This window comes from Dermacentor variabilis, chromosome 3 (assembly GCF_050947875.1).
Source record: "Dermacentor variabilis isolate Ectoservices chromosome 3, ASM5094787v1, whole genome shotgun sequence".
Classification (NCBI taxonomy): Eukaryota; Metazoa; Arthropoda; class Arachnida; order Ixodida; family Ixodidae; genus Dermacentor; species Dermacentor variabilis.
In genome coordinates, this window is record NC_134570.1 from 125,702,354 (window position 1) to 125,714,359 (window position 12,006).

The following is a 12,006-nucleotide window of genomic DNA, read 5'->3' on the forward strand; positions in this document are numbered from 1 at the left end:
CTATCCATGGCCTTCCAGATTTTCAGAAAACCGCGTGCTTTATTTTATATCTGTGGGTGACGTGGCATGGCTACTCGCCTGTCGGACTGCCCACATTGATCGGGTACAGGTCGTCTACTTAACGAGTTGCACATCTTCGAGGTGCGTCGCTATTATGGTCGTACTTTTTCATGTTAAGAATATTTGCAACGCGATTATTGAGAGGTCGCATTCATCACTGACCTCTCAATAATCTTATGATTATATGTGCGCACTGCTGACATAGTAGCACGAGGGAACATGAATACGACGTTTCATTGAAGCCTTGGATATTTTGCGATTGGCTTAGAAATAAGGGAGGAAAGAAATGTGCTACTCAGGCCACTTGGTAAGACAAAAATACAGCCGCGTGAATCCATGCGCAGCTAACTGATACACTTTAGCAAAACAGTTATCAGAAGTGTGCGTTGCTTGCAGCGACCGTTCTTTGTTCTAGAAGAAGCACAACATTGACGCAAGGTGATGTAACGCTTCATGCCGTGCATTGCCACCGGCGCGACACCCCTCACTCGGAATGGAGGGCGTTGAAGTAAATGGGAAAGGTTAATACATTGTGACTGGCCACAAGAAAGCCGCAGGGCGTTCTTTATCTAATCGGCAGCGCTCGGCCAGCAGCATGCATTTTCGCTCTCATCTGACGAGAGCCGATCTTGTTCACCGAACGCACGCTTGATACGACGCTTGCTCGAGATACCAGTGCGCAAGCGCTCCGTCACGTGGCTTTTTTCATATATCGTGGGCTTTCATTCCAACCCGAAAAAAACAACTGCGTGAAAGGTATTGTAAAGGAAACAACAAGATCGGTGGTTTCTGAATGTGTTCTACAAATCTGCGTATCATACTTGGGGTTCTCAGTCAATTAATAAAAATTTGGGTAATTAAACAGATTTAATTAGTGGTTTATGAGGAAAACAAAGAAAATGTCTGAGTTACTATAGGCTATTGCAAATAGTACGTATTCGGTTCAATTCGCTACCGACGCGCCTCTCATTTTTGAATTCTTGGCTCAAGTAATGTGGGACACCCTGTATTACGGGTGAAGTTTAACAGGTGGAGCTGGCTCAGTGCTGCCATTAAGTTATCGAAGTCCCAGATCTTGAGCAGAAGTGTAACGCTTTTATATGTGTGGTTTTTCGTGCACCGCCTAAAAGTTGTACTGGCAATACTTGTAAACTAATCTGAAAGCGCCTTTTCGTTTTATGCTGTAATCATGAACGGTTACCAGGGCACATTAGATCGACTAACGGACGCAGTCCAAACACTTGTCAGAGTAAATGAAGATTCAGCTTACTTAGCTAACTGATCAGCTTGCAGTGATTGCCTCTTGCTAGACGAAAGTGGTAGTGCTACGGCTTCAAGGCCATAGTACTACCAAAGACCATTTCCTTCTGATGGAGTTCCGGTTGTACGCCCTCAGAAAAGGCCCTTCCAGTGCTTCAGTCAGACGTGTCGGCAACCGCTGGAAATCACTCCAATGTGCGTTGCGTTTGAAAACTTGCCAAAGAAGACTGCCTTCCACTCACGACGTGAGACTGCGTCTGAGGGCTGCCCGGAGCAGCCAGGGTAACCTAGACGCTGCGCAAGATTTTACTGCCTCATGGATAGGCCTAGGTCACGTTCTACCAGGTTGCAATATTCTTTCATAATATTTGGGGTTTTACGTGCCAAAACCACTTTCTGATTATGAGGCACGCCGTAGTGGAGGACTCCGGAAATTTTGACCACCAGGGGTTCTTTAACGTGCACCTAAATCTAAGCACACGGGTGTTTTCGCATTTCGCCCCCATCGAAATGCGGCCGCCGTGGCCGGGATTCGATCCCGCGACCTCGTGCTCAGCAGCCCAACACCATAGCCACTGAGCAACCACGGCGGGTTAATATTCTTTCAGCGGAGCGCAATGACTCAGCCGTACTACCCTAACGGTTGCCTTCGTACTATTGTAGTCTAAGTGTTCTGGCGGCCATCACCATAAACCAGCTCCCTGTCAATTTCCTTGCCTTACATGAACGTGTTGCCCTATCTTTTAAAAATTTCAGGAGCACGAAAAGATACTCTATAGTCGAATGCCTGCACGATGTTTTGTGCAATAGTCTTCCTCACAGTGCGTAACATCTGCAAACAAAATTATTCGCGCGGTCCGAAGCAAAGCCGCCATTCTTGCCTCAAATAACCTTGTATGAGCCATAGAATGTGTCGCAGGAGCAACGAAGGAAGTCCATCTCCAAGAATCCCTGGAGTGACGGCTTATGAGCAGATAGCAAATGTAGGGTTTGGACATGACGAAGAGCGCAGTTTTAACAAGATATTGATAGCAGGAATCATGTCCACATGTTTGGACGACGGTGCAATTGTCGAGCATATGTAGAGCTGTACATGACCGCCACCGGACGACCGTGCTCAAATGACTTGGAGAAGTAACCTATGTACCCCTCATTTTAGGACTTCGCCTAAGATCTGTTAGGGCCACTGGATTAGACCTATAAGGATTTTCTTTGGATAAACACCAGCCAAATTAAAACAGCCAAGATAGCATCTCCAAAAGAGCAACTGCTGAATCAGGAACACCATCGAGCGCAGGGTGGCATGGTGTGGTCAAAACCTTTGAGTTCGGGCCCTGAACCCGATGGCATTGAACCTAAGCACCCGTTCCCGAGTTCTCGCAGATATGGAGTTTCTTCACTGGCCTCCGTTTGAATCCGCAATGGCAATGTTTGACGCTGCGTCTAAGCTCCTGAAATGGTGTCCTGGGGATTCGCGGGAGCAACCTGTTGGCGCGACAACGCACGCGAGGAAACAGCTACTGTGCTGCAGAACCAGCGTACTAGCGCCTCTCAGGTGCCTCACAACATGCTCGACTGAAAAGGAATGCCGACACAGGTGTTGCAGGCGTTGCCCGGGAACAGCGGGCGACACGCGACCGGAGGAAAACTGTCAGTGTTTGTACGAGCGAACTCTACGGATTACAGAGACTTAGTTGGAGGCTTACTGACTGTTCAGCTCAGAATAGTGTATCAATCACTATGTGCTATTTAAACAGCAGCGCAGTTGGAAAGCTTATGCGCCTCGACCCATATATATAATTGTTATCGCATTAAAAAGGATAATGTACAACTATATAGAAAAAGAAATATAACCAGGTTCGCATGTTAACTCTTGTACTATGCGCAGCCGAAGCAGGATCGTACCAAAGTTTATATTCAGAAGCATTGTAAATTCTTTCTCGGAATTTTCATTTGGAAGGTTCTCCTGTTCTTGCCAAACGAACCAAAGCAATGATAGAAATCTTGAAGGGGCAGCGCAAAAAGACGACGACAGAAGGCAGGAACACACAGGACAGCGCTGAACTCACAACTAACTTTATTCGAAGGCATACACACACTTATGTATATAACCCATAGCCACGTGCTCTCCTATCTATGGCGTCATTCATGGAGCACGTGGCGTCATGGAGCATGGAGCACGTGGCGTTATGGAGCATGGCGTCATGTCATGGAGCATGTGGCTATGGGTTATGTACATAAGTGTGTGTATGCCTTCGAATAAAGTTGGTTGTGAGTTCAGCGCTGTTCTGTGTGTTCCTGCCTTCTGTCATCGTCTTTTTGCGCTGCCCCTTCAAGATGTTCAACCAGTACCAACTCGCCCAAATGTCGATCCTTCTACAATGATTGCCACCTGTAACCTCAGTGACTCGCGTATAATACACTGACTGGCCTGCTGAAATCGGCTAAGGTGTCACATAGTGTTGATATTCAATAAGAGCTCCCCATTTTTCTGGCATCCCATCACCGTTTCTTTCACTCCGATTCTTTCCCAAAATCATGAAATTCAGAACACTAAATTCGTTTCTTTCTTGCAGTTTCTTTTTTTATGTACATTGCATGTTAAGATAAGATTTAAACAATTTGCGATATATTCAACTAATCAGAAATAATCTCTCTGGAGTAAACTTCTTTTATTAGTGCTTATAACAGATCTGGCAGATTTCGAACATAGATTATAACAGATGCTATACATCTTTCCGTTTCTTTCGTATATCTCTGTATCTTTAGCAGTCTCCTTTCCAGCTTTACATTCATATACACAAGGTACTTTTATAGAGTTCGTATACTGTCATGAATGAACAAAGACGAAGCATTGCGACTCGAGCGAGAGTTTAATCTCAGCATGCACACGAGCTAGCCGGCTTCACTAGTTGTTCAACAGTGGGTTGCCGGCCAACGTAAGCTAGAGCTTCTACTCACACAACTTGTGTTTACCATCGAATTACGGTGGAATACTCCGTTCTCCGCCATCTGGGAAGGTTCGACTGCACTGAAGTTGTCTGAAACATTCTAGAAGAGTATGATAAGTGGGGGAACTGTTACCACACAGCGTCACCAGGTCGGCATAAATCTGCTTGGCACTATGTCTCCTCAAGCAAGGAAATCGGATCACTGCATGGCCCGCCACCAACATTTGCGATAGACGTTGGTAGTTTTCTGATCATGGGCTAGCAGTGTTCCGAGATCAATCAATCAACCAACTTTATCTCGTTTGTATAGGAGGAGTACGGGACTGAAAGCTTGAGCAGCTTGACGTCTCATCCTGCAGAACAGCAGGATTAGATTATTAGATCATGTTGCATGGAACACAACATTTATATTACGCTGAAGCTAGAGTGACATAGAGTCACTTTGATGCCTAACATATACGAGTGTTTCAAATTTTTAGCCCCAATCGAACGAAGTTCATTAACGTTTGGGAACACCGTTACGTCATTCGGGTGGCGGTGAATGTTGGTTATATCGGGTGCGACTGGCAAGTATTGGTGGCTGAATCACGAAGCGGCGAACAGAACATGACAGGAACACTCGAGCCACTATTACATTTCATTATGTTCTTGGGAAGCCTGCTGGCGATGGTTATGCTTTGGCCTATCGTCGTTGTGTGCTGCTCGCTACACGACCTGTCACACCTTGTAATTCGTGCCGGCACTTGATCGAAAAGCTTTGAAATCTGGTTTTATACTCCTTACCACGTTTTTCACTACACGCCTAAGACCTTCATCCTCGACATGAACGAGCACAAGGACACCTTCCCGTTTACAGGCTTAAACAAGCGTCTGTAAATCTTCTTTCTCCTGCTCAAGCATAACTAATTCACCCCTCCCCGGTTTCATCCAGGAGAACACTCGCTCAAGCTGCTGGCCTTTTTTACCTACTGCCAAACGGGTGTCGCTCAGGCTCCCGACAGTATCTGGACGCGTTCATTAGCGGGAGGGTCACCAACCGTGTAGCAGACGACACGCGAGCCTCGCAAAGCGACGAAGAAGAACTTTCTTTTCTCACGGCGCGCATCGCGAGGAGCGTCCCCTTGGTTCAAGTAAAGCTGGTTTAAAGAAACAATCTTGCGACCTTCTTGTTTCGAGGCAGAACTGTGGCGCTGGTAGGACATGTCCCTGTGGTGGCTGAACTATCCTTTTGAGGCACAGAGCACATCACTGCCTAGAAAAGTTGGCCGTCTCTTGTTCACAAGAACAGTTACCTATTTGTAGCAACCTCTTCCATTCCTACGCTAGCGCCACAACAAATACCATGTCAATTATTTGTGCTAAGCTTTTTGTTTCATCCTTAGTTTTCTTCATCATAACAACAAATGAATATGAAGGAAGAAGATGAGAGGAAAGAAGCTTGTATTGGCTCCAATTTTATATCACATTGTTTAGAGTGCTCTAACAAAAAACAAGAGCTCAACTTATTTCTCCAACACTAGTGGACAGAGAGACCTTCAACGGTACACCGGAGTCGATTAATGTGCGCGGCACTTCTAATGAAAATCATTGCGGTAGCTAGAAAAATAACTACCTGGAGACAGGCAAAAATAGGAGAACTTTATGAAAATACGCACGACTAATTGCAGAACATGAAAAGTTCTGCGAATATATTCATAGACGTATAGCTGGTAGGAAAGATTATTGAATCTCACTTTATTTGATTCGGTAAAAATGTAGAATTGCGCACTCCAATCAGCGTCATTGTTTTCAGTTGTATAAATCATTCCGCGCAGGAGTAGGTTCTTTTAATATTGAAATTTCTCAACTGAGTATATTATGAATTTTATAGAGAAAAGAAAGCAACAAGTCTGAATATGGGATCGAATATTTTAACTTTTCTAAAGAAACGCGACAAAAATCGGTGCCCGCAAATTGGTAAGACGGATACGTAACTCGCTTCACGTATGTAAGGTCACTGTCAACTGGACGTCTGCGTACCAGACGAGCTGATAAATGAAAACCACAGCTCCCAATTACCTCGTGTCGCATGACAATAACAGTAATGTAGCAAGGAATCAGTACATGACGAAATGTATTTGTTTTTGTAATCCTTTGCTGGAAAGAAATGTGATACATGTATGTACGGTGCCCTACATAACTTTAGCCAAAGGTTAAAAATATGCAAATGCCACTAGCTGGATAGAATAAAGGTACTGTTTGCCGTCACTTCGAAATGCCCAAAATATTTTGTTTCATTCCGCCTAGTTAAGTAATTAGTCCTAATTATTTATTCAACTTCTCAAATGATATAGTTAGATGAAAAGTGTCAATAGAAAAATTTTAGAGCGACATGAACAACTCCCGATACAGCTTTCTGTTGGTCAATACGTGCTGCATAAAAGTGTTTTTCCGAGCGTGAAAGAAGCCCTCAAATGCACGCAAACTTGCCGCGCGACTGCCCGCTCGAAGCACTTTTCATGTATTCGCGGGCTTCTTTACGCTCGGATAAACACTTTTTTGCAGCACGTATTGAGCAACAGAAAGCTGTATTGGGATTTTTTTACGTTGCTCTCCAATTTTACCGTTGACAAATTTCATCTAATTATAATATTTGATAAGTTGCTTAAGTTTGTTAGGACTTATGGTATTAAGTTGCATAAAAATTATCTGAGCATCTCCAAGCAACAGCAAACAACATTACCTTGGATCTGTGCAGCTACATCGCATTGGCGTATCTTTAAGGTTTAGCTAAAGTTACGCGGAACACCCTCTATAACAGTGCAAAATGTTCGCGCATAGGCAAATAAGGCGAAGCTGCTGAACCTAATGCATCACTTCGTCTACATGGTTTGAAAAAATTCGTATATTTTTTTGGCTAAATGTGATGAATCCGTATGGAATGACTGCAGAATATTTCACAAAATTTATCAACCCCCCACTTTCGCTTACGAAGTTCGGCCCCGTGCAAACAACTGCAGCTTTTATGCAGTAGCATTTAGAAAAGGCACACCTTGCATCGGTCTCTCTCCCTCAAGTCTAGATCAATTTCGTTGCTCATTATATTAAACAAGAAACGAATTTTTGGCAGTATTAAAACTGAATTCTCGAACCGAATACGAATCGCATAGCAATGGCTTTTGGGTTCATATTGGAAATTTCTAATACTCAATTCCCTGATGCTGACATGTTTCAGACAATAGGAGTAGAAGGACTCATGCGTATGACGCCAGAGCTTCCATACGCATGTCCGCTCGGAGAATGCCAGAACGGGACCTGCGTTGGAAATGGAAAGAACGATACCTGCTATAGGAGAAATCGAGAGCAATAAAACATCACTAGAATGTTCACAGTTTCACCTTTATACCACGTGTGCTTTTGGACTCCATATTCTTTTTACTGGTTTCTACACGCTGTGTGTCTTTACAAACGATGAATAAAAAGCTGATGTCACATCGTTTTTCCCAGATCTGCTCGCGCGCATAAGACAGGCTTCTAAAATATTGTTACGGAGAAGTTAGGAGTCTATAAAGACTCTATTTACAATATGTATACAGGATGAGTCAGCTTAGACAAGATGGCTGACCACCCACAACGCGCAGCAACCAGCATCTCCGATCATCTTCTTCCTTTCTCTTCCTTCATCTTTCCGTAACAGAAACCCCGGGTGGCGAAGCGCCGTCACGGCACATGACAGGCGAAGAATTGCGAGCGAAGTATGGCTTTTGCCGCGAAATGTGCACGACGTCAACAGGCGTATGACTTGAGGATGCATCAAAGTGTAGCGGCGAAATCTCGTAGTTTACGTCGTTAACTTGGCGGAGTACTTCATAAGGCCCCGCATAGCGAGACATAAGCTTCTGGGAGAGGCCAACCTGACGACATGCTGACCAGAGCAGCACCAAAGCACCTGCTGCGAACTTAACATCGCGATGGCAGCGGTCGTAACGCTGTTCTTGTATACGCTGAGAGGCTAATAAACGAGATCGGACGACTTGACGTGCCATGTGAGCGCGATCGATGATTTCACGAGCGTACTCAGTTGCGACACGTGGCACAGAAAGGAGGATGGTGTCAAACGGCAGTGTGGGGTTGTGACTATACAAGAGATAGCAGTGTGAATGTCCTGCCGTGTCATGTCGTGACGAGCTATACGCGAACGTCACGAAAGCCAGCCTGGGGTTCTAGTCACCGTGATCGTTGGAGACGTACATCGACAGCATCTCTGTTCGGTTGAGACGTTATGTGAGACCCTTCGTTTGTGGGTGGTAGGCGGTGGACAGCTTGCGCTGAGTAGCACAAAAGCGGAGGAGGTCGTCGACAAGTGGAGATAAGAACGAGCGGCCGCGGTCTGTAACTAACTGTCGAGGTAGGCCACGGTGGAGAATGACGTCGTGGAGGAGAAAATCAGAGACGTCAGTTGCGATACTAGTCGGCAATGCCTTTGTTATCGCGTAGCGTGTCGCGTAATCAGTGGCGACGGTGATCCACTTGTTCCCTCTAGTCGTTGTCGGAAAAGGGCCAAGCAGGTCAAGACCTGCGCGAAAGAATGGTTCAGAGTGAATTTCAATGGGATGGAGTCGTCAGAAAGGTGCCAGGGGAGGTTTCTTCATGCGCTTACCCAATTAGCAAGTTGCGACATAACGACGACAGACCGGTAGAGGCGCTGTCGTATGTACGCAAAACTCCAAGCCCACCGTCGGTTCATCGTGAAGTTGTTCAAGAACGACGGATCGCAGATGACGAGGAAGCACCAGGAGCAACTCAGGGCTGTCAGGGTTGACAGTGAGGCAGTAGAGGATGCCGTCATGAAGCACGAACATGCGGCACCGGCCGTCGGTGCTTCCAGATTGCACTCCGGTGATGATGGACTGTAAGGATGCGTCGCGTTATTCAGCGCGCATGTCAGTCAAAGCCACCACGCAGGTCACCGGATCATGTGCAACAGGATCGGCAGGATCCACGGGGCAACGGGAGAGGCAGTCAGCGTCCTTGTGCAGATGTCCAGACATATAGTTGACAACAAATGAAAATTCCCGGAGCCGCAAAGCCCAGCGACCATGCCGTTTTGGGGGCTCCAGGAGGGAAGACTGCCATTAGAGGGCATGGTGGTCTGTAATGACCGAGAACGTGCAGCCGTACAAATATGGCCGGAACTTGGCGACAGCCCAAACTAAAGCCAAGCACTCCCGCTGGGTGATGGAATAATTTCCCTCAGCAGGTGACAGCAGGCGGCTGGCGTAAGCTATCACGCACCCGGTATCATTCTGCTGTTGGGCGAGAACAGCACCGATTCCGTGGCCGCTTGTGCCAGTGTGGATGTGGGCAAGTGTGGGAGGGGTGGTCAGAAACCCGATGAGAGTGACGAACGCGTGAGCTTGCTCAGGGCCCCATGAGAAAGGCGTGTACCTCTTTAGAAGATCTCTGAAAGGCCGAGCAACGTCGGCGAAGTTTTTGAAGAAACCGCGAAAGTAAGAACACAGACCGACGAAGCAGCGCACGTCAGAAGCAGAACGTGGCACAGGGACTCTGCGTATGGCACAAACTTTTTCCGGATATGGTTCTACACCGATGCGTCAACCAGGCGCCCCAACACGGTGATCTGACGGCGTCCAAACTGACACTTCGTGGATTTCAGTTGAAGGCTGGCTTTTCGGAAGGCGGCAAGAATTGAAGCGAGTCGAGTGAGGTGGCTGCCGAACGTGGGAGAAAAAACAATTGCGTCGTCAAGGTAACAAAGACAGGTAGTCCATTTGTCCACCACAAGCACTCCAAGACAGGTAGTCCAAGACAAGCAGTCCAAGGCGTCATCGATGCGTGGTAGTGGGTAGACGTCTTCTCGCCTGATCTTGTTGCTGTGGCCATAATCGACGGAAAAACACCAGGTACCATCTTTCTTTTTCACAAGAACGACAGGTCAAGCCCAAGTGCTGGCTGATGACTCGATGACACCTTAGAGGATGACCTCGTAAAAATATATTTCGTCTCGCCAATCAATTTCTTCACTGTTGACATGTTGCCTATCATGAGCTGAATATAAGATGGTTTGCGTAATGAATTTGTAGCCAAGACTGGCCGTAATAGAAAAATACCTGTGAAATCGTTCTGGAATGATGCGAATCAAGCACTACGAACGCTGAAGGCACTTTAAATGGTAATTTTCATTTTATTTCAGATTTTCTAGGCTAAATAATACACAGCTTCTCTAGTTTTATTCCAAGGTCCACATTGAAATCATATTCATTTATGTTTTCTCTCTATCAGTAAGTGCGATTGCAGGGTTACTCCTTCTTGATATCTCATGCTTTTCAAATTTTTTATTACTGCACTGGCACAGCGTTATCGCTAAAGTGCGCTGTCTTTTATATTTGTTTTTTTTATTCTGGCAGAATGTTCCGGCACCTGTTATGCAAACCATTTCCAATGTGTCAGGGAAATTTTTGAAAATGATATTTCAAGTGTAGCTATAACACAATTATTTATTCAATTTCATTTCATTTTAGTACCTTAAAAGTCCTATAGGGGCTTACATAAGGGGTGGGCGTACATATATTTATTATACATCAGTTTAAGAATAACAGAGCACAAAATTTAAATACAACAAACGTGAAAATTAGCTACATAATTCCATCTAGTGCATACATAGATAGCATATCCCGTACATATCTTTTTATTCTAAAAAATGGTCTAATAGTTTTTGCATGAATGTAGGTGCGCAGGTTATGGCTGCAATTTGGTGGGTCAGCCTTTTGCAATCTGTTGCTGCGCGAAATGAATGAGCCTGAAAAACTGGTAGTATGAGTGCGAGGGCGGTCAACTTGGTGCGCGTGACGAGTGTGGTGTGATATATGGACAGCGGAAATAATGTATGGTGGTTGATTAGGTGAAGTATGATAAAACTTATGAAAAAGAGAGAGTTGATATGCGACAGCGATCAGCGAGTGTAACCAATCCGGATTCTTTTTCCAATGATGACACGCTGACATCATATGAATACGTTGAATGGATGAACCTTATGGCATGGTGTTGCACCAATTCAAGTGCGTTGATTAGATATACTTGATGAGGGCTCCATACGGCACATGGATATATGAGTTTAGGTCTGTTCATTACAGAAGATTTGCTCGCTTGTTAATCTTGGTAAGCTGATAAATTTTACGAACGTTTGCAGGAGAAGCGTAAAGGCAACGAGGTGACACGAAATATTATCTTTCTAATCGTCATCTCCCTCTCTTTCTGCCCTAGTCTATTGATGAACGATCACATGTCCCCCCCCCCCCACACACACACAGTCTGAGTGTATGACCCGAATAATATCCCCTTAAAGTGCTTAGATACACAAAGTGCATCTGTAGGCCGGCGTGTGACATGGTGTGGTTGATGTCGTAGTAGATGGCGGAAACTTTGCGGGAATTGCGATGAGGACCCGTCATAATGGCGCTTAGCTTTCCTCGGTGACGACGCTATGGCGTCTCGTATAGCACCCAGAGGAGAACTCGTAGACTACTCGCTAGCCCAAATTTTCTGTCCTAGATAACTTTGTTGTTTAATGGTGCGCACAAGAATTGGGAACAGTGCTTTCTCTGGCTTGTTGAAGGCTTCCTCGAGGGTTTTAAATGAGTTTTGGTTAAGAAGGGATTACGAACATTATAAACAGCGGTGGGTATCGAGTTACATCATGTGGTTTTCTGCTGTATTCGGCGACACAGGCAGAAGT

At 45.5% G+C, this 12,006-nt stretch overlaps 1 protein-coding gene across 1 annotated transcript in view; it reads left to right on the forward strand.

Moving 5' to 3' along the window:
• Window positions 1–7,653, forward strand: part of LOC142576267 (evasin P467-like) — a 125,093-nt gene extending 117,440 nt beyond the window's left edge. The window contains exon 6 of the mRNA XM_075686314.1: window positions 7,486–7,653. Coding sequence (XP_075542429.1) covers window positions 7,486–7,620 — 135 coding nt within the window. The 3' untranslated portion in view covers window positions 7,621–7,653. The remainder of the gene's footprint in view (window positions 1–7,485) is intronic.
• Window positions 7,654–12,006: the final 4,353 nt, after the last annotated feature.